The 24,104-nt window shown below is 42.0% G+C and overlaps 1 protein-coding gene across 5 annotated transcripts in view; it reads right to left on the bottom strand.

Moving 5' to 3' along the window:
• Nucleotides 1-259: 259 nt before the first annotated feature.
• LOC111771854 (cuticle collagen 34) overlaps nucleotides 260-24,104 on the bottom strand; it is a 36,394-nt gene continuing 12,549 nt past the window's right edge. The window contains exon 3 of one of the 5 annotated variants that reach the window (XR_011435400.1): nucleotides 260-9,274. Coding sequence is in view for 1 of the 5 variants with exons in the window: in XM_070259058.1 (XP_070115159.1) it covers nucleotides 20,200-20,956 (757 nt within the window). In the remaining 4 variants the exon portion in view is untranslated. Of the gene's footprint in view, nucleotides 9,275-17,243; nucleotides 20,957-24,104 lie in introns of those variants that run through there. The other 4 variants (XR_011435402.1, XR_011435403.1, XR_011435401.1 and 1 more) reach the window with 4 other exon arrangements.

Genomic DNA, 24,104 nt, shown 5'->3' with positions numbered 1-24,104 from the left:
CAATAGCCACATGTGGCTAATGGCTACTGTGTTGGACAGTCCAACTCCAGAGTATCTGGGATTTAGCTGCTCTGTTTCCAGTTGACTAAAGCAGCACAGCTACCGTGACAATCAAGTTCGGTGGTGGGTTAAAATAGTTCTATATGAATTGATGTGCATAATGAAGATGCATGCCTAATTAAAATACAAAACCACCTCCCCTTGGAGAGAAATCAAGCAGGTACCATAAGCCAAAACATAGACCACACATCAGAAAATATTTAGATAATCATCACAAATCTGCTTTTAATTTTGAAATATTTGAAACATAACCAGCCAATATTAGAAGACTAACAGAAAATATTTGAAGTAATCCAATAGTACAAAATAGAGGCAATAAAAGTTATGAGTATTTAATAAATGTTGTGTTTAATAACATGGATAATATAGCCATGAAGTATCTTTAAGTAAAAAGAGTTAGAAGACACTGTGTCTGATATTACTTCATTTTGGTAAAATAAAAACATTTATCATTATTTGAACAAATACATAGTAAAAAACATTGAAAATGCTTATTTATGTTTTCTAAAGGCACCATTTTTTGTTCATAACAAAAAATAAAATAAGGCATGGCACTGTGCATGAGTAGCTAATCTGAAAAACCTTCCACTGTAAACGCCTGGATATGCAAGACAAATTATATCAAGCATTCTTGTACCTGCAAAATTGAGGTCATATAAAGGAAAGCACAATGCCTCGTTTTCCACAAAGGAGGAGGAGTTCAGAACAAGCTCAATGAGCATCCAGTGCTGAGGCTGGTGTACCGCTTCCCTAAGTTGATGGGTATGGGAGGATGGGTGGGGAGCTTCTCTAGAACCTAGAGGATTGGGTTTTACTATCCCTACTGGAAGAGGAACTCTGTACTGGGACCCTGAAGGATCCGTGTTTCACAATGAAACCCCTACAGTAAAACTAACCCTCAATGAAAAACTTGGCTGAAATAGAAACCCACAAACACAGGGAGTTGACAGACAAGTCTTTGTTTTTTTCTTGGACTCCAGCTGGGATTCCTCTAAGAATTTGTCACTAAATGTGTGCCATCCAGTTGGTGTGGCTTCAGTGTCCACCACAACTGTACCTAGGAAAAGTCTAGCCGAAAAATAAATATAAAAGTATATTCTAAATTAATTGCATTTCCGTAGCAAGAGAAACTCTACACCCAGGCTACACAACAGTTTCAAGATAAAGCATTATGAAGTTTTAGCTTCTAGTATAAATATAAATTTACAAATCCTATATTGGGGTTTCTATTGTTAGATAACAAATTCTTACAAAACTACTGGCTGAAAACCACCTTTCCATATACTTATGGGTTCTGTGGGTTTAGAATTCAGGAAAAGCATAGGAGGAAGCTTCTACATGTTGCATGGTGTCTGGGGCACAGGCTCGTGAAGACTTGACAGGTCAGGGTGACTCCGTGGCTGGTGGCTGGAATCAATCAGAGGAGTCTTCACATGTCTGTGAGTTGATTTTGGCTGTAGTCTGGGTCCTCAGTGAGGGTTCACAGGAGCACCAGCATTTGGCCTCTCCGTGTGACTTGGGATTTCCACTGCATGGTGGCCCCAAGGTTCCAAAAGCAAGCGTCTTTGCAAACAAGTCAGAATCAACATTGCCTTTCATGACATAGCTTCAGGAGTCCTGCAGCATCACATCTGCTATATTCTATTTGTTAAAAGTGAGTTACTTATATCAGCTGAGATTTGAAGGAAGGGGACACGGAAACTGCCCTCAATGAGAAGAGTGTTAAAGGATTTATGGACATATTTTAAAAACACCACAGTCTGCATTTGGGCTACAAATTATTTAAATTCCTCTCACTTGCAAAACATACTTACCTTCTCCCAAGACCCCTCAAAAATTTGATTTCATTACAGCATTTGGGTCCGGTTCAAGGCCCAGGATCTCATAATCTAAATCAGATCCAGGCCAGATTAAGTTCTTCAGATACAGTCACCCTTGATATGAAGACCTGTGAAGCAAAGAGGTAAGTTTTCTGCCCCCTCTAGCCACACCCCTCTTCCAAACATACACATCTGTGGGGATACAGGCATTGGATAACTGCTACTGATATACCCACTTAAAAAGATGGCAAAAAAAAAAATTTGTTATGTAACAGTGATACAGTGTCGGATACATATGCTGTGTATCCACAGCAATTCTGAGGTACACCCAGGTGCATGCTGGCAGTTCTCTGATGTAGGCTCAGCCCTACTCTCTGGAGGGTTTTTTTCTTGCTTTTGTTTTGCTTTCCCCATGGTGCTTGGCTTTGACTTCTGGTTTCTTGGTTCTGTACTCTGACAAGCTGCACGGTATTTCCATAGATAAAGCATGACAAATTATGAGCTAAAGATGCCAAGTTATAAGGCCCATTATGAAAAAACCTAACATGATTGAATGTAATTAATATCAACTGAAAGTAGGTTTAGAATGCTAAGAATTTATAAAAGTGGTATGATAAATTATAAAAAGCATATTTTAAATGATTAAGACACAATCTTAAAATCTGAAAAATAAGATACCACGAAGGGGTAGGTATAAAAAAGTAGAATTTTATAAACAAAAGTTTTATTAAAATTTAAAACACCTTACACGGGTAAAATAACAGTTTAGATACAACTGAAGACAGAATTAGTTAACCAGAAGAAAGGACTAAAGGGAATGCAGATTAGAGTGAAAAACAAATATGTAAGGTTTAATGAGCTTGTGGGATAAAACTGTATGGTCTAACATATCTAATGGAATGTCTTTGAGGAAAGGAAAGAGGCAATATATGATGTGAAAATGATTGAAAATATTCCAGACTTATCTTAAATCGTTAGATCCCAGAAGTATAATTACCCCCCAAAAGGATAAGTAACAATAAATCTATACCTAGAAATATTCTAAAGGAAATTTCAGAGTCAGATCTTACAAGCAGCCTGGGGAAAAAAGACAGGATAACTACAAAAAACAGTAAGCTTGACGTTAAAGTTAACATCAATAAAATGTCGAAAGATAATATTATATATTCATGGTGCTCAGAAAAATTAACTATCATTCTAGAATTCCAAGCCCAGGTAAACTACCATTAAGCGTAGGCATGAAATAGACATTTTCTAGAGAAACCACGAGGCAGGAGGTGTCTACCACTTATAGACATTCATAAAAGAACTTACAAAGGGTGTCATTTAGGAGGAGGGAAGTCTCCACACTAGGAAGGAATAGGATACTAGATCCAATGGGGATCGAAGAATCTGTTAGATACATGGGTAAGTCCAATTAAGGTTTACCCAAGTTCTGGAGATATAAAAAATTATGGAAAAGAAAAGTGTGTAAGACAGGAGGCAGTGGAGTAACTGGAAGTAACAGATAATAAGCATCTTGTATATCTTGGGAGGAGACTAATCATAACTCACTTTAGACATTCTTAAATGAATTACGGTTATTAAAATTGTTAAAATATCACAAAAGTCAGAGAGAGAAGATAAAACTCTGTTTCAGGAATATAGAAGAGAAGGGACTTTGAAAATTCTCTCATGACAAAAGCACTTAGAATATTGCAAACACCATTGTAAAGGTATACTGAAATGCTCATGATTGAAAGTGTAACACCTCGGCTCCAAAAACAAAGAGTGAATGGACAGCTGGAGTGGAAAGTGAGAGCTGACACAGCTGCTGTGCCAGGAGGCACGTCTGTATAGTGGTGACCGAAGGCTTGGCTGATAGTCGTCCACAAGACAACGTGTAAGTTCTACACTAGGGCTGAAAGGGAGCACCGATGCTTCAGCCGTGCTTGTGGCAATTGTTGATAGTGGTGATCAAAGGGCTTGAGTGCTAATGGTCACATAGGATGTGGGAATTTGAGCAACAGATTTGAGCATGAAGCCGGGACTTGCAAAGGATCTCTGCTCTCCGTGTAAATGTGGACCAAAAGAAAATGCCCACCTTCAATAGGAAATGAAAAGAAATATTGTCTGCTTCAGTTCTGGCTGTGGGAAGGGTAGAAAAAAAATTTTCCCCCTAACATTTTATGACCACATGCTTCCATTCACATGGATTTTTGTGCTCATATTTGTATTGCTTTACTTATGAGGTCTGGGAACTCAGACGACACAGGATTTCTGAGATAAAGTCGCACCAAATGGAAACTTTGAATCTAAAATAACAAAATACAAGAGGAAGCAAGCTATCATGATGTCAGCAGCAGACAGAAACAAATCGCATCACTAATCTGTCAAGAAAAGCAGAATAGAATTATTGGACGGAGACTATGTGGTGTAGACTGGCTAGCTGTTCTCTCAATGTATTTCATCTTCCTCTCGGATTCAGAGATGGAGTCATTACATCTCCAAGTTTCCCTTATGGTTGGCTATGGCCATATGACCAAGTTCTGGCCTATGGAATGTGTCACTTTCAGGCCTACTTGATAGAAACTTCCAAAATACAATCCTCCATTCTCAACCTTGCAGAATGGAGAGAACAGTATGGGTTTGGAGGAGGAGGATCCAAGATGTATACTCAAATAGGCACAAGGAAGACCACTCAGCCCCAAATACCTGTTGATCTGATTTCTGTTTGCAAGGAATACATGGCACAGAGACTGATTGCGTTTTTGCAGCAACAGCTAGCACTAAACAAATCAATAAACTATAAAATATGTGTAAGTGATTAAACAGATAAAAGAAGGAATTGAAAATAAGAAAAAGAAAAACTCTTTCAGTAAGGACCAGGCAGATTTGGAAAAGAACCAAAGTGAATACCTATAAATTATATGCGTCATCTTGTATATCTTGGGAGGAGACTAATCATAACTAACTTTAGACATTCTTAAATGAATGACAGTTATTAAAATTGTTAAAATATCACGAAAGTAAGAGAGAGAGAAGATAAAACCCTGTTTCAGGAATCATATGAAAGCCTGGGGGAGGGTGTGGTCTTTACTCCCAGGGATCATCATCTGTATTATTGATCCTTCAGCCAGTTGCAGCTATGTGACAGTGAGGTCCAGAGACGGTCCTCTGCTTCAAGCAAATTTGGAACTATTCCCTTTAGCGGCTGCCACTCTGATCCTAGATTAATCCATAAAAGCTATGATCTTAAGCATTTTCCATCAAGCTAATGAAGCTCAGCCATCAGGGTTCCTACACTTGCTTGCACTCCTTAAGGGCCTTGGGATAAAATCCAGCAGTTTGTTCACCTGGTCAGAGATTTTTTTGTAACGTTGAAATAGTTTTAAATGCAACTGACTCCTGTCTCCAACTCTCAACTTTCCCTACATCCCATATTCTCTCGTATCAGAAGGCTTGAGAACGACAAAGCTGACTTAGGGTATGACTAAATTTGGCTGAATGGCACTGATTTTTGTGGTTTGCAGTCACATCTGTATTAAGTTATTTAGAACAGATGTAGCAAGATGACCACTCTCCACTGTGCTGATTCATCCTGCACCGTTGTGACACAACAGTGTCACAAAATACGTCAGGTGCAGCGCATGTCCTTTTTTTCATTGGAGTAAAGGCTTCTACCACAGTTCCTCATGCTGTTGACTATTTCAATATTTTACAATAGTTTACATTTTCTTTGGGAATTTGGCTATTATGTGGAATATGTTGACTACAGAGCAACTTGAGTTTGTCTTTATCATTTAAATGTAATAAGATGCTCATTATACAGCTGTTCAAGCCTTGTAAGGTGAGTACAGCAAGGTTCTGAAAACTAAAACATATTTTTGCTGAATTAGAGGAGAAACCCATTCACAAATGAGATGCAAAATATGTATTTAAAAAGCTAATAAAGTTTGAATCCTCTATCTTAACTGAAATGACATTTGGAAGAGTTTCAATGAACCCTGTTAGAAGTGGCAGATTCCTGGTTGGGTGTAGGAAGTTGCTGTGGCTGGGTGGCACGGAGGCTCCAATATTTCACATCCCTCGGTTTCTGTGCCCTTTGCCATGTGACTTGCACCGTCTGCCAACTCAGCCCTTCGAAACAGGCCTAGACTTGTGAGCTGCTTTGGTCAACAGAGTGGGCAAATGTGCCAGTGTGCCAGTTCTGACCCTAGGCCTTCAGAAGCTGTGTGTGCCTGTGGAGTTGATTTCCCCTCTGTCGTGATCATGAGAACACGTCTGTGTAGCCTGTTGGGGGATCAGGAACCATGTGGAGGAGAGATGCCTCACTCCCCCTAGAGGACATTCCAGACCAGCCAGCACCCAGCTGACAAGCCAGCTGAATGCGGACACCTGAGTGAGCCCAACAGAGCTCGGCAGAGCCCGTCCGAGACCAGCGCAAGCAGCCAGCTACCCCCGAGACTGTGCAGAAATGGTCAGTAACAGGTTTTTTGTTCTACCCAAGTTACGTTTTGAAGTGGGTTTATTATGCTCGTTATTGTGACAACAGATGCCTGACATAGAGGGATGCATTCTTTGTTTTTGTTTTTATTAATGAAAGAAATAAGAGGAAAAACAGCTAAGAATTAGGGAAATATGGGAAATGTAATAAAATGAGCCCTAAACTTCATAGACATTATTCAAATACTGTAGTGGGCTGCACGGTGGTCCCCAAAAGATATGTCCACATCCTAACCCCTGAAATTGGTGACTGTTACCTTATTTGGAAAAAGGGCCTTTGCAGTTGTAGTTAAATTACAGATTTGAGATGAGATCATCCTGTAGGATCCAGGTGGGCCCTCAATCCAGTGACAGCTGTTCTTATAAGACACACACAAGAGAAGACAGACATAGAAGAGGGGGCGACGTGAGGACAGAGACACATTGGAGGGATGTGGCCACCAGCTGAGGAAGCTTCAGCCACCAGAAGCCACAGGGGCGTGAAGTGGATGCTCCCCGCAGTCTCTGCAGGGAACGCGGCCCTGCCGACAACTGGATCTGAGAATCTTGCCTCCAGAGCTGGAGGAGAGGACATTTATGGTTTTTTTAGGCACCCAGTTTGTGGCAACTTGTTACAGTGACCCTAGGAAATTAATGCAGGTACCCAGAAGTAATTTGTAGTCAAAACATTTTAGATTCTGACCAAGCCGCTGCCTCAGAAACCACACGAGCCTCTTATTGTCTGTGATGGTCTCTAGGGAATGAGCTGGTCAGGGTCAGGAAGGAGGGGCTCGAGACCTTCCCATCTGTTCACCAGCAGCGATGCCCTGACACTCACCTGAGCAGGGAACAACGCTTCCCCGGGCCGTTCAAGCCTCATTATCTTCTTCACCCTCGGATCACGGGATTATCCAATTCTTTCTCTACCACAAGTATCAGTATTTTCCAAGATTTTTGTATCTTAATGTCACGGTCATTAGCACTTCCTTAGGCCCATTCCTCACTAACTTTAGAAGCACATCCTGCTTAACACTGTTCAAAAATTATTTAAATACACTGTTTTCGTTGTCCCTCAGTCACAAACAAATGTAGATATTAATCAAACAGAATACTAATCTGTGATAGGAAAAAGCTGTAACCAAAGCCCTGTTAGACACAGTACGTCCGCTAGTTCCTGTGACTGCATCTATTTCTATTAGAATTTTATGGATTAAGCACTGAAGATCCTAAAAAATAATATTCATTATGTGAACAGCATTTCCCAGGTATGATAGAAATATCACTAGTGGCGTTTAAAATAAAGTTATCTACCACATGTTGGGATTTTTAAATAAGTATGTATTATTCAAATAGATATTAGGAAAAAATAACACACCAACCTATGACTCCACATGTATTACTTCTTATGACAATGCTAAGTTTAAAAAGAAAAAAGTGAGAAAGGGGCCGGCCCTGTGGTGTAGTGGTTAAGTTCGGCACACTCCACTTCAGTGGCCCAGGTTGGTGGGTTCGGGTCCCAGGTGCAGACCTACACCACTCATCGGCCATGCTGTGGCAGCATCCCACATGCAAAATAGAGGAAGACTGGCACAGATGTTAGCTCAGGGAGAATCTTCCTCAAGCAAAAAAAGGAAGCTTGGCAACAGACGTTACCAAACAAACAGAACAACAAACAAAAAACAAGAGTGAGATAAAATGCTGTGGTATAAAACACAGCAAAAACAATGAAGGAGTAGGGAAATGACTTAAGTTTGGAAAATGCCACATCATACATACCTCATACATTTGCTAATTTTTCAATTATGTAAATTCTAGGAAATCAATAAAAACTAACAATTCTTAGCCCTAAGATCATTATTAAACGAGAGTGCTCTGAAGATCAGTCTCTCCTCCACTGCTGGCAACCTTCACAGTTGGCATCACAAATCCTCATTCACCAGTTTTCACCTGAGTAGTAGCCTCCTTCAGATTACACCTCTAAGAAAGTACTGCAGCCTAATAAAACGTCCCAACTCTGTCACATCACACGTCTACATTCTGAGGAACAGATAACAGAATTATACACGTGGAGAAGGAAAACTGCAGAATACTAATTTTCTACATACTCAGAACCTGCCTTTCCTTTGAGATTTGGATACAGTGGCTAGAATCCATCTAACAAGAAGATAATGCCCTAATACCATACTGGTATAAAACGTGCACTTACAACTGGCCAAAGCACAACAGAAGTCTCTCTCTCGCTCTGGTAAACTTCCACGGCAGGTGTTCCTGGTCAGCAGGCGGTCTGTTGCAGGCCGACTCAGGGATCCTGGCTCCTTCCATCTTGCAGCTCTGCCCTGGAGCTTCCTCGTTCCCTGCATTCAGCTGACTGAAGAAAGCAAGCCTGGAAGCAGCAGACTCTTGATGAAGTATCATCGAGACGTGCTCTGAGACAATTCTCCATGTCCCAACCAGCTCTGCTTCCATCTGCTGACCTTTGACTTTCAGTATCTGGTCAGACATAACTAACAGTAGTCTTGCAATCTTGACTCAAAAGCAGTGTTGGGACCCAGGGCAGACTGCCCCCAAAATATGCTACAATGGCACGCTGATTATTTTGACTTAGTTATTTGAGAAGCAGCTGATGCAAAAATTGCACTTTGACCCTTTCCATTTCCCCCTGAAAGCAGCAAACGAATCTCCCATGTGAAAAACAGCTTCCTCACGAGGCTGACCCAACGGCATAAGGGTTAAGTTGGCGTGCTCTGCTTCGGCGGCCCAGGGTTTGCAGGTCCGGATCCCGGGGCGGACCTAGCACCGCTCATCAAGCCACACTGCAGCGTCATCCCACATAAAACAGAGGAAGGTTGGCACAGATGATAGCTCAGGAACAATCTTCCTCAAGCAAAAAGGGTGGGGCTGGGAGGGGGTGGAATTCAGGGCGGAGAGGCCTGTATAAACACACCTTGTTACTTTTTTACTAATTTACCACCACAAGTCCAAACTCTGCTTAGATTGCTTACTAATGAAGCACCCAAACCTAAGTATCTTTGTCCTGTCAAATCCTCACAAATTTAGTGTTTCTGTGTGTAAAAAGTATAAAAGCTGCCTGCTTTGGTCACTTCTGAGCGTTAATTTTAGGATCTCCCACGTGTACGCATTACATTCGAGTTTTCTCTTTAATCTGTCTTGTGTTCATTTTACTATGAGGCCAGCCACAAGAACTCAAGAGGAATAAGGGGGAAATTTCCCCCTCCCGGACAGGGGCATCTACCACTTCCACTCATACCTGCTTCGCCGCAAGGGAATCTGAAAAGTGAAACCTGGAGCTGTAGAACTGTATCTTATGGAAGGACAGAACCGATTTAGATGGACAGCTAGCCATCTCTGCCACATACCAATGCCCAAAAATTATCATATCGCTTGTCACTCTACCATTAATGAAGGCTTTGCAAGACCTTCGACAACCTTTTCTGAGAAACGCAACTGTCCCTGGAAGAGCATGCCTGGACTTACTACCTCCACGTCTGTAACACAAGGGAGCCACAGACAATACCAATCATTTATCAGTTTAGCTAATCAGCCAAACATGAATCCCTTGGTCCCACCCATGGAGAGATCCTGATTAAGAGAGTCTGGGGTAAGGACAAGGATCTGTAGTTTCAGAGAGCTCCCTGAGTGATTCTGATGAGCCAGATTTGGGACCCCCTGGAGTAAAGTCCCTTCTAACTTCAAAAAAAAAATAATATAAACCTAACATATATTTACTAGACAGAGAGCTGAAGTGTGGAGAAGAGGGGAAAAAAGGAGAAGAAAGGTGAATGAGGAAGGAGAGTAAACAAACGCACTCAATAGGGATGTCACACAGGGATTCCAAAACAATCTCTCATGCAAAATGACTCTGAGGAATGTCACTTTTAGCAAACACTGCCTCCACCTCCCACCCTGAAATCCTAGGGTGTTAAACACCACCCATATGGAAAACCAGATTACAGACCCTGAAGATTCTTAATGAAAACCATTTGGTCTCATTTTTTGAAAGACTATAATTCCTACTACCTCTCCTCGAATGATCTAAATTGTCTAAGCTATTTGTAAAAGCAGATTACCACCTTAGTTTAAATTCTAATGGTTTTATAGTTATATGAACTTCTATAACTGTGATTTCTCATTCTAGAATAATTGATCCAATAATACGCATCAAATTCTGGTCCGGAATCCACGATCAGCAGAAATCACAAGTGAATTACACACTTTGAAAGAAGTGGTTTGTTGCTTGCTCTAGGTTTAAAACACAAAGTTTCCATTATCCTTAGTAACTGACAAGCATGCTGGGCTTTGGCTACATTTGATGATTACACTGCTATTATTCCAAATGCATCAAACAATAAATATCTTTTTCCTATTAGGCTTCCTATTACCTTACTTGTTTTTATTTAAAACTTTTCGTGTTTCTGTTTAAAGGGGGGAAAAAAGCATATAAGAGAAAATAAAAGAGAAATAGGAACATGAAACACATTGAAAAGCACTGGCAATTAAGACTGAGATTATCCAGCTTCAGCAAAATGCATCTGAAACTAGAAGAGCTGAAGTACTTAAAATTTGTTTTAAGAAGCCTATGTTCGGATCTCCAACAAGCACTACATGTGTCTCAAATGCAGACATCCCTGCTATGGAAGGACTCTCCTGGCTGTCAGCTTAGTAAGGGGCTGACTCTGCTGGAAAGCATGACATTACACAATTACAAATGCTTGACAGTTCATGTGGTTTAGACAATTTGAGCACTCTGAATTGAATACCAAACAAAAACAGTAGTGCTATTTGGTTTCATATCATTTGACTTATGGCTTCTGGAACATCTTTTAATTTTTTCTGTATTTGTTCATTTTAAGGAGTGACTGTCATACTACGGTGGCTTAAAATAAAGTTTACAATATAACCAATGTTTATCTAAGAAATAGTCCTCATAATATGAGATAATTATGATACAAAAACAATTATCAAAGGCTAGAAAACAATAGGCAAAGGGAGAGTCCCCAAAAGTGCCCTTTTTAGCAACCAAACTGCCTAAGCAAAGAAGTAAGATTTCCCAAATCCTATGGTGTGATCTTACCAATTTCTAATGAACTGGAAGATGCAATCCTTAAAACTAAAAACAAAATCCAATTACTTTTCTGCTTTAGGGACTCAGCATCTGCTAGAATGACACTCATATACGCTGGTTTAGAAACAAACCTACTAAGATAAAGAAAGCAACTTCAAAAATGCGGGTATATACAGCCTTCCCTCTCCACAGTCTTCCACACTCCCATTCCTATTTTGACTTTTCCTTTTTGTCTCGAAACTCCAACACTCTCAGGCATAACAGTCTTGTCTGGCTGTCCTCTCCCTCTGACCAGGTCTGACAGAGTGTTAGGAGTCAGCCAGCCTCTACCGTTTTCACCTCTGTATCCACACACACCTTTCCTCCCCTAGGAAACAGGAGGAGTCGTGGTACCAACCCCCATATGCTCACTGTGAGGCTCAATCCTCAGTTAACTGAGGATAAACTCAGTACGTAATGTCCTTAGACCAGTGTTTGGCACCTGGCAAGTGCTCAGCAAGTATTAACCATCATCATCATCAAAAACAATCTTCTGTTTGATATCCCTACTGCTGAAAGTACTTTCAGACCATAATGCTGCCAGAACATATCTTCTCCACCATCACCCCCACCAGATCTTTTTCATACAAACTGAATAGTCCCTGTGTAGACAGACTTCGCAAAAAGAAAAGACCTAAGTGTATGTTTTTTAAAAATTTGGCAGGTACAAAAAATAATTTGAATATGTGCGAGGCACTAAGCATAACATAAGAAAACCCTGAGTACAGATCACAGTTTAAGAAAATTAAATTCAGGGGGCCAGCCCCATGACCAAGCAGTTAAAATTCTGCACACTCAGCTTCAGGAGCCTGGGTTCACAGCTTCGCATCCCAGATACAAACCTACTCCACTCATCAGCCATGCTGTGGAGGCATCCCACACACAAAACAGAGGGAGACAGGCAACAGATGTTAGCTCAAGACGAGTCTTCCCCACCAAAAAAAAAAAAAAAAAATTAAATTCCTATCTTTCAGTTCCGTTTCGGGATCCCTATCACCTTCTCTCTTCTAATAGAGCTACCCACTAATTTGAATGTGTTTGTAATTAATCTGCTTTATTACTTTGCCATATCTGTATTCCTAACAGTATGGACTTTTGCTTCACATGTTTCAAAACTTTAAAAAAGGAAAAATACTATGTGCATTCTTCTGGAAGTAGCTTTTTTTCCTCAATATGATATTCCTGACAATAATCCTCAGTGGTGCAGGTGGCTAAAATCCATTCAGTTGCACTCCTATAGGAATACAATTTATCCATTCTCCTCGGATGGACACTGCTTCCAGTTTTTGCCTTTTACAAACAGTGCAACTGTGAGCATTTTGTCATGTCCTCAGGCACTCACATACATGCGTTTCTCTGGGGCACCAGTTTGCCAATTTTAGCATGCATTAAACCACCTGAACGGCTTGTTAAGACTGAAAGCTGGCTCATCCCCAAAGCCTCTGATTCAATAGGTCTAGGGTGGAGCCCCAAATTTTGCATTTATAAGAAGTTCCTGTGAGATGCTGAAAACACAATTTAGAAGCACTGCTCCAGGATAAAGACCCAGGAGTAGAATCACTGGGTCAAAGTGTACATCCATCTTTAACTTTACTAGGTAATCCCAAAGTTATGGTACCAATTTACAATCCCACCAGTTGTGTGTAAGCATTCCAGTTATTTCCGCCCTTCCTAAACAGCAGACATTGTCAGATTTTTACACTGTTGCCAACCCAATGTTATGAAACTATACACCACGTTGGTCCTAAACTGCCTTTCCCTAATTGCTAACGAAGTCGAGAATCTCTGCATGCAGGTTTCCTCTTCTGTGAGATGCCTACTTGGGTCATAGGCCCATTTTTCTATTGTTCTTACTGATTTGTCACTGTTTACCTTTCTAGATACAATCCTTTCTCAATAATACGTACTGAAAATATCTATTCTCACTTGTGACTTGTCTGTTCACTTTCTTGATGGTTTCTTTTCATAACCACAAGCTGTCAAATTAATGCTGTCAAAGCAGTCAATCTTTTCCTTTATGGTCTACACCTTCTGTGATCTGTTTAAGAAGCTCTTCCTTGTATTAGACTCACACAATTACTGTCCTACATTGTCTTCCAAAAATTTCATAGTTTTGCCTTCTGTATTTAAGCCTTTAATTCACCTGTAGTTGATTTTTCTGAATGATATGAATTAGAAATGTATCCCACTCTCAAGGAGTTTCCTATTGGCTAAGGCCCACAGATATGACCAACTATAACTTCAGAGAGGATAATGATTCCTGTTAACCCCTACCTTATTGAGGTTTATTCTGCTCTCTCATCGAGGCAAACCAAAAACTGGATAATTTCAATACGGAAAACTTGGAGGGTTATTAGCAAATTAGTGAGACTATGATCCCCACCCCACCATACTCCAGGAAGAATCCTTAAAAATACCACACACACAAAAAAAGAGGCCAGCCCTGTGGCCAAGTGGTTAAGTTTACACACTCGGCTTCAGCAGCCCCAGCTTTTGCCAGTTCGGATCCTGGCTGCAGGCAGGGCCATGGCACCACTCATCAGGCCATGCTGAGGCAGCGTCCCACAGAGCACAACCAGGAAGGCCTACAAGTACAATACACAGCTATGCACTGGGGAGCTTTGGGGAGAAGAAGAAGAAAAACAAAGGTGCAAATCGTAAAAACAAAAAACAAATTTTTTTAACTCTAAATTTAGTCTTATTCTAAAAAACTGAAAGTTGAGCATTGGGGAAAGTGTGGCAAAATGAGCATTCTCAACAGTACTGGCTGGAATATAAATCTATACAAACTTTCTAGAGGGTTATTTGCAATATATCAAAAGCCTTAAAATACATATCTTCTTTGAGCTATCAATGACTCTTTACAGAACTTATCTTAAGGAAACAACTGAACAAAATACATATTTAGGAATATTCACCATGGAACTCTTTCTAATAGAAAAAATTGGAAACAGCCTAATCTCCAACAACGCAGGATGGGTTACAGACGTAGCTGCTGCAGCACATCCATATATGGTCATGCGCCACCTAAGGACGTTTCAGTCAACAGTAGATCACGTAGATGATGGCCATCCCATGAGATTAGTACCACAGAGCCTACATGTGTAGGAGGCTATGATAGAAGAAAATTTTATATATTGAGGTGTATGGGGAAGCCGTTCTGGTTTAAATGCGATTTGGACTAAATTTTATTTAAACCAAAGAAGCCTGACTTACAGCCTGTCAAATGTTCGTTGTATATTGTCCCAAAATAAAGAATGTACTCTTTTTTTTTCAATATTTCTTTTTCTGCTTTATCTCCCCAACCCCGCCCCCCCCGCACACAGTTGTATATCTTAGTTGCAGGCGCTTCTAGTTGTGGGATGTGGGAAGCCACCTCAACGTGGCCTGATGAGCGGTGCCATGTCCGCACCCAGGATGCGAACCCTGGGCCGCCGCAGCAGAGTGCGCGAACTTAGCCACTCAGCCACAGAGCCGGCCCCAGAATGTACTCTTTGAAGGTAAGAACCAATGCCTCTCTTCTTATGACACCAGTACTTTTTGAAGATAAGTGTCCTTTCCCATGACACTGGGGTCATGCTGACCCACTGTGTATGTACTAATCTATAACAAAGTATCTCCTTGAACCCTTGAGAGAATGTACCCCTGTCACACTTGATGTATGTCTGTTTGGAAATGGTATATAATGGTGCTGAAAAATCACTCTTCTTCACAGCACTTACGAAGGCTGCACTCCCAGGCTGCAGTCCTCAGCTTGGCTCGAATAAAACTCCCCGCTGTAGAATGACTATTGATTATTCGTGTCAACAGCTCGACCATCTAGGTTTGTGAAAGTACACTTTATGATGTTTGCACAATGATAAAATCACTTACACATTTCTCAGAACGTATCCCCATTGTTAAGCAAGGCATGACTATAGTGGAATACTATGATGATTATATAGCTGTGTTAATGTGGAAAGATGTTTCTAATAGTCTGGTAATTTCTAAAACCAGTTAACAAGATGCACATATGATATTCTTTTATTCTCAAATATTTATGGAGAGCCTTGTGTATGCCAAGCACCAAGCAAGTGACTGGTAAACAAAAAGAGATCTGTTCCCTGCTTCTAAGGAGCTTACAAGCTTTGGAGGGGAATGAGGGGGAGGGAGACAGGCCACATACATATCTTCCAACTGACTCCTGTTGGCATATTAAAGGGATATACGTTTTGAAAATACAGACCATTTCTATGTGTCTGTGTATCTATGTAATATCTGCAGCACCTCATCAGCATAGTCTACAAAGAGAACACACACGCTCAGCTGTATGGACTAGGAAGTGGGTCAACAAGAGGATACTTGGAGCAACTGCCTTGTGATGAACTGAAGCACACAAATCTTCTACAAAAATGCTCTAGGGAGAATCTTAAGAAACGCAATGTAGTTATGGAAAGTCATCCACTGGAAGACAGATGCGAGACAGATCGCAGAACCACAGAAAAAGAATTGGAACAAAGAGCTTCCGCTGTTGACAATTCAAGACTAAGACTGACCAAGATCAGGTACAAGTTCTTGAACAAATAACTGTTCTTCTACAAGTCTACAGCTTTACCCTTCCCTACTATGTTGGGATCTAACAAATAATAATGAAGCCTCCAAGATAAGAAAGATCTCATAATTAGGGTCAGGCTCAAAGGATTCTGACATTCTATATCCATTTCATTTAAACATCTGCACTACAATCAGTAAACTTACGAGAGTCATTAATTACAAAGGGAAAATTTTTTTCTTTGGAGCACAGAAACATGTCAGACACCTCAACCAAGAGATCAAAAGTTAACATTCACCAGCGATAAGACCTATCTACATCACACATGTGCCAATATGATGCACTGAGAAGGGAACAACCTCACCACTGTGGTATTCTTGTCACAAATGCTTAACCCTCAATTTAATCATGAAAGAACACCAGATAAATCCAAACTGAGGGACATTCTGCAAAATAACTGACCGGTACTCTGGAAAAGTACCAAGGTCACGAAAGATAAAAAACTGTCACAAATTGGAAGACACCAAGGAGACACCATAACTAAATGCAGTGTGGGCTACTGGACTGGATCCTCGACCAGAAAAAAGACATCACGGGTGAAACCCGAATAGAAGACTTTAGATTAACTCTATCAACTGCCTGGTTTCAATAACCGCACTATGGTTACATAAGAGGCTAACAAAGGGACGCTGGGTGTAAGGTATATACGAATTCTCCGGGCTATTTTTGCCATTTTTTTCTACTTCTAAAATTATTTCAAAGTAAAAAGTTTGCAAAAGTAACTTCACATGAATGATAAAGAGATATGGGGGATCACTCAATAACTCTTACATAAAAATATGCTACCTCCTCGGGGCTGGCCCTGTGGCTGAGCGGTTAAGTTCGTGCGCTCCACTGCAGGTGGCCCAGTGTTTCGTTGCTTCGAATCCTGGGCGTGGACATGGCACTGCTCACCAAACCACGCTGAGGTGGTGTCCCACATGCCACAACTAGAAGGACCTACAACGAAGAATCTACAACTATGTCCTGGGGGGCTTTGGGGAGAAAAAGGAAAAAAAAAACTATGCTACCTCCTCCAATAATTGTGCTAAAAAAAACCCAGTAATTGCAAATAAGGCGTAAACCAGAATAATCTGTAAGTATTCACTAAAAACCTGTGATTGGGATAATCTAGAGAGCCGACTAACTTTCCTAGGGCACTGAAGTCTCTCCAGATAAATAATCTACCTCATTTTCCCTATTAATCTTTTTTAATTCAATTCAACTTATATTTATTTAACATCTACTATGGGCATGGAACTGTGCTGGGGCCTGATCAGATTTTGATACATTAAGAACATTTCAGTACACAAAATGAGAAAGAAAAACAGAGAGTAACAAAACTGGAAGGAACTTTTCACTCCCATACAATCTAGCAATCAATACCGGCACCCTTTTTAGTGTGATTGCTGCTAGGAGCTCAAGTGCATCCCCTTCAGCATAAGCGGTTCTGACCTCTACAATTATCTCCAAAAATTATCCCTGAAGATGCCAAAATGACTCTAAAACATACTCCATTTCTAGTACTTTTTTTCCATCTAATCATTATGTTGTTGGTGCATTACAGTACACAACACAAAATTAAAGAACTTGATTCTCTGAACGTCAAGGAAGGGTCAAGCTGGTATAAACCCACAGACGTTTACTTACTATCCTCTTAGAAGAGGTCAAAGGCAACATCACAGAAGGCCGGGGTTCTCAAAGTGTGCCCTCAGAGTCAGCAGCTTTAACATCACCCAGGAACTTGTCAGAAATGCAAATTCTCAGTCCCAGTCCAGACCCGCTGATTCAGAGACCCAGCCCAGCATCTGCGTTTTCACAAGCCCCCCCAGCTGACTCTGATGCACCATCAGTTTGAGAACCACTGATGGAACAGCAGAAAGACTGGCCCCGTGAATCCGGAGGCCTGATTCCAATCCTTGCTCTGCCACTAACACCTCTACAATGCATTAGCCGCTCAGCTTCTGTGGGGCTCAGCCTCCTGATCAGTGAGGGAACTGCAATAGCTCACTACCACAGTCCTTACACCCTAATTTGATAACCATGAAAGCATTCATTTGTATAAGGCCTAAAAGTGAAAACACCACTGCAGTATTTCACCACGTATTTCTCTCTTTCATCCAAATGAAACAATTAAAATTTCTTCTTGGCATCCACCAGCCTCTGAATCAGACTTAACATAGCTACAATAATTTCTTCTGATTTTAAATAAAATTGTGTTTACTACTTTGCTGTAGCAAAAGCCATATAAACGCTAATTTTACAGTTTCCTATTTAGTTCTCTATCAAGCCTATTTTGGAGCAATTCCTCATAATAACAAAAATTCCAAGAAACCCACCTACTACAGACTGAATTGTGCACCCCCCCCCCCCACACACACACAATTTTGATGCCGAAGCCCTAATCACCAATGTGATGGTATTTGGAAATGAGGTCTCTGAGAGGTACTTAGGTTTAGATGAGGTCAGAACGGTAGGGTCTCCAAGACGGGATCAGCGTCTTTAGAAGAAGACGAAGAGAGACCAGAGTTCTCTCTCCATCTCTGCCATGTGAAGACACAGCAAGAAGGTGGCTGTCTGTAAGCAAGGAAGAGCCCTCACCAGGAATCAGCACCTTGATCTTGGACTTAACCTCCAGAACTGGGAGAAGTAAATGACTGTTGTTTCAGCCACCTGGGGTTATGGTGTTTTCCTAGAGCAGCCCACAACGACCAACACACTCACTCAAAATACCCCTCTGCTGTGGGCATAGTTCAGAAGAACTGTGCTCCAACCTCGCATAAAGAACGTGTGTGATCAGACCACTGAAGTACTCAGCAACTATGAAAGAGAAAGAATTTTAAAACGTACAGATCTAGATGCTTCCATTACTAAGAAACACAGCTTAATTTCATCTCCTAGTCATGGATTTATAAACCGCGATTCTTCTCACAGCCTGTGGAAACTATGACAAAAACCTCTCAGAGGAGATGTGAGAAAGAGGGAGAGAGGAGAATCAAATAAGAAGAGTCCGTTTTATAAAGGTTAGAGAGTTCTCTTCGAACACAAACCTAGGTAGCACGAATGTGGGCAGAAATGTCCCATCAATCAAGTGAATACCCACTAATCCTTGAGACCTAACTCAAATGCTGTATCCTGCAAGCTCGCGCCACTCCTTCCCGGGCAGTCAGACATAAATCACTCTGTGCTCCCCTTTCTCCATTTCAGCACTGAGCAAAAGGCACTATACTTGCTTATGGATCTGTCTCTTCCACCAGACCTTGGAATCATCTAGGGCAGCGTGTTACTCTCTCCAGCACCTAGAATGGTGACTGGCATGAAGCAGTTTGCTCAAGTGGAGCCACTCTGCTTTGCTGAATACAAGAGGAACTCTCTGTGCTATCTCACAGCTTTTCTGCAAATCTGAGATTATTCCAAAATACACAGGTTTTTTAAAAAAGGCACCAGGAGCCAGTGTATTATCAGTAATAATCACACCTGCCTTACATGTCACGCAAGAAGACACCAGCTACTAGAGAGCCTTGCCTCAGTGTTTTTCAGACGTGCCAGCAGGAGTCAGTAACCTTACATGTAGCAAACTTGAAAAACAATGAGTAACAAACACTTGAGACGCTAATCCTGACCTTAACTTTGGTCAAACTGTTTAACTTTAGTCTCAGTTTGTGAAAAGGGACTAGTATTTCCGACCCTACACGGCTGCCGTGCTACATGAAGTCTACAGAGTATACATCAAATGAGCTCTCCTAACGATGTTCTAATCAATACGTGTTAGTGACCTTCCCCAGGCAGTGTTGCATCTGGACTAACGCTTCACCGCAAACCAGGTGCGTACTGTAACTAGTTCCACCGGCACGGACTGTAAAGTCCCGACACAATCACCATTCGGGCTATGATTACCTAGAAAATAATCCTACATATGTGTCCACAGATGCCAACCCTGCCAAGATGTCCTAGTCCAGAACCCCCCAACCCAATAAACAGGCTATTCAAAACTCAACGCAAGCGCAGGGGTCAGCAGCTCCTGGCACCCACCTCCCCCCGACTAAGCTCCAGAAAGCGGGCACGCACACTCAGGCCGTGCTCGCCCACTAGGAAGAGGTGGGTATCTCCAGGGACGATCCCGCTGCTGCCAACAGCGACGTGCGGCAGCCTGGGGTCTCCCGCTAGTTGCTGAGAGCAGCTGGACCCTGAGTGGCCAGGACCGTCCCCTTCCAGGCGTGGTGCTCTCGGGCACCAGCATCCTCAACCGAAGGAGGCGCGGGTGGCAGCAGCGCATCGGTGCGCTGGGGAAAACAGGGCGTGGGCGGGCAGCCACGGACACCACCGCCCGGACTAGAAACCCACACCGGGCAGCTCCCCGCCTGGGCGCCCGCGTTCCAGTCGGAGAAGCCAGGCGGTCGGAAGCGCCCCGACTGCGTGCAGGGGTGCGTGGGGCGCCCGGGGAGCCGCTCCCGAGCCGACAGCCCGGGCCCGCGGGGAAACGGAGGCCCGCCGGGTCCCCGGGAGCCCGGCTCGCGGAGCGAGCAGGTGACGGCGGGGGCAGGGCGGCTGCGACGCCGCGCGGGCGGCGGGCGGGTGTCGGGCGAGTCGGGGCGGCGCCGGGAGGGACCGGCGAGCGGGGGAGGGGCGGAGGCGGGGCGAGGAGGGAGGAGGAAGAGCCTAGGGCCCTGGCGGGACTCCCGGCGCCCAGCTGCCCGGCCCGAGCCCTCAAGCCACCGCCCCCAGGCCCCGCGCAGACGCTGGACGGTCCCCGCCTCCAAACCTCCCCCCAGGCCCGGCCAGAAAATAACTTCCCCGTTTGCCGACGGAATCGCTCCTGCTGGCCCCTCTGACGGACTCCTCCGGCTCGTCGTCTTCCGGAGATGAAACCGGAAGTCCCACCCCTCCCCAAGAGGAAAACGGAAAGCCGAAGGAGTCAATCTAAGGAAGGGGAGACGCAAACATGAAGATATTCAAAGAGATAGTCAAAAAGAAATGATATACTAAAAAACTGTTTTCATAGTTAATAGTATTACAGGTACAAAATTAGGTTCTGTCTCATCTACCATTAAAATAGTTTTAAAAGCAGTTATTTAAACAATAGACTGAAACATACATTTAATAGGCATAGAACATGAATGGATCATTTTAAAACAGAGAGATGTAAATTTTTAAAAATTAGATAAAGAAGTTTGGCCAAAATAGTTCATCAAAAACTGCCAAAAGCAGATTATGAGAGTTTCCATCCATTAAATGAGAAAATACCAAAAATCTAATGCTAATGGTTAGAAGGTGCAGTAAGCTGGACAGCACTCACAAGTGTCAAATGGGTCAGACTTTCTGAAAAGCAATTCAGTTGTATCTAAGAACAACTTTAAAACCTCATCATTCACTTTGAAACCCAGTATGTCTACTTCTAGGGGCCTGTCCTAAGAAAATAATATGAAAAGGTTGCAATGATGTATACAAAAAGATGTCCACCACAGGGTCATATATAAAAGTAAAAAACTGAACAACCAACGTAACAAGCATTAAAAAATGGTCATATAAACCAACATATGCATGCATACGAAGTATTATACTGCCATAAAAATATCTACCAAGAATATCTAATGACAAAGAAAAACACTTCTCACATGATTTTAACCAAAAGCAGATTTTAAAATATTATGCATAGCACATTCAGTTGTGTAATACCCCCCCAAAAAATCAAAATATTAAAGTGGATATGGGTAATTTTTTTTCAGATTCATTAGAATTTATTAATTCCTCTCAATTTCCTACAACGAGCATATAATGCCTTGACAACAAAATTTAGAACTATTTTTAAAGAGGTTTGGGGGCTGGCCCGGTGGTGCAGCAGTTAACTGTGCACGTTCTGCTTTGGCGGCCCAGGGTTTGCCAGTTTGGATCATGGGTGCAAATATGGCACCGCTTGGCAAAAGCCATGCTGTGGTAGGTGTCCCACATATAAAGTGGAGGAAGATGGGCACAGATGTTAGCTCAGGGCCAGTCTTCCTCAGCACAAAGAGGAGGATTGGCAGCAGATGTTAGCTCAGGGCTGATCTTCCTCAATTTGGAAAAAAAAAAAAAAGAGGTTTGGTTTTTTTTTCTTTCACTTCATATACTTCTGGTACAAAATACTAAGCTTCTAACAAACCAAACCTTTCACAAATAACAGCTACGAAGTCTGGATAAAATACTAAAAAAATAACTATGCGATGGCTCTGGAGACTAAACAAAAGCTGGAAGTTTTTAGTGTGGAGTCAAGGCCCAAAGCAAGCAAATGGCAAAAGGTAATCCAGCACGCCTCCCCTTTTGGGAGGCTTTACCCAGAGGATATCCAGGGTCGGAGACCACTGACGAAAGACAGGCAGCTAAATCACAAGGGAAAAACCAGTTGTACTTCTGGATCAGCGGGAAAGTGTCCGAATGCAATGATAGCCACAGAAGAGTAAGAAGTAAATACCATAAAGGAGAGAGCTAAAGGAACACCTGAATCTATGAATAAACCCAGAAAACATAAACCATGTATGAACAAGAGTGAAAGCAGATTGCAATTAAACACCAGGAATGAGATAGGAGTGGCTGACTACTGCAGACATGACAGATAACGATGTGGTCGTAGTCAAGTCATCCGCCTGCTAAAATGAAAACACCAACAATATTTAAAGCAACACAACAAAATCCAGAGACCACACAACATAAAATTCAAAATGACCAAAATTACTTGAGTTAGGAAGAGTCAGAAAACCGTGTCCAAATCTCAAGCAAAAAGATGTATGGCAAACATGATGGTCAAAATGATGGAATTATTTTAAAAGAACCATACAGTAGCTGTTACAACAATATTAAGTGAAGTAAAGAAAATATGTTTGAAACAAATGGAAAAAAAAATAATAAATTTCAGCAAAGAAATAAACATTATTCTTTAAAAAGCCACATGTTAATGTCAGAAACAAAAGATAAAATATTTAGAATAAAAAAAGGGGCTTAATAACAAAATGGAAATGACAAAGTAAAGAATCAGTGAGTTTGAGGACAGATCAACAGCAATCATCTAACAAAAAGAATCTAAGGAAAAAGACAGAATTAAAAAAAAAAGTAAAGAGGGGCCAGCCTGGTGGTGTAGGGGTTAAGTTCACGGACTCTGCTTCAGCGGCTCAGGGTTCATGAGTTCAGACCCCGCATGAGGACTTACAACACCATCATCAAGCCATGCTGTGGCAGCATCCCACATACACAATAGAGAAAGAATGGCACAGACATTAGCTCAGGGCCACTCTTCCTCAGAAAAATAAATAAAAAATAAATTTAAAAAAGAAAAGAGACTCTCAGGGTCCTATCTGAGGACTACAAAAGGTCTAATGTATAACTAATTAGCTAGAGTCCCAGAGGAAAAGAGAGAGAGAGAAAGAAAACGGAGCAGAAGACACTTCTGAAGAAACAACGGCTTACTCAGGAATATCCAGCTTTGGCAAAATAAAGAAGTCAGTGAACCTTCTCAGCAGATACAAGTATAAAACTGCATAGGACTGTCAAAAGCAACAATTTTATGATTCTGAAAACCATATTCAGGCAACGAGTGGAAAATGCACTTTATCCAAAGCCCTAGGTAAGAGGCTGAGAAAGGAGCACTTGCCTGGGAGACTACCATCCCCGCGACTTGGTGAGAGAGCATGCTAGCTCTACCAACACATGACTGGCACAAAAAGAGGAGCTATGAGCTAAGGTGGTGGAGGGAGGAAGCTATTTGGAGCAGGCAGCAAACCTCTATCGCTCTGTCAGCCAGAAGGGACCAAAGTTGGTGGGAAGCAACCAAAGAAATCTCACAACATTGGTCCACAGAGGTATGAGCCCAGTCTGGGCAACTGTCAGACTAGCAAGAAACTCAGCAAGGAGATCCTATAAATGAAAGGCCAATAAAAGGACCAGATGAAGTTCCCCACACATGCCTGGTTGACTAAGCAAAGCAACTTCGAGGGAACGTGGTAGACAGTAAAAGCCCCAGAACAGAGGCTTGGTAACTAGGTAAACTTTGAATGTGCCCCCTGTACACCCACAAACAGAAAGACAGATGGCAAAGATC

Source organism: Equus caballus, unplaced genomic scaffold (assembly GCF_041296265.1).
Source record: "Equus caballus isolate H_3958 breed thoroughbred unplaced genomic scaffold, TB-T2T haplotype2-0000766, whole genome shotgun sequence".
Taxonomy (NCBI): domain Eukaryota; kingdom Metazoa; phylum Chordata; class Mammalia; order Perissodactyla; family Equidae; genus Equus; species Equus caballus.
Note: the sequence above shows the minus strand (reverse complement) of the source record. Positions and strands in the feature narration are given on the sequence as shown.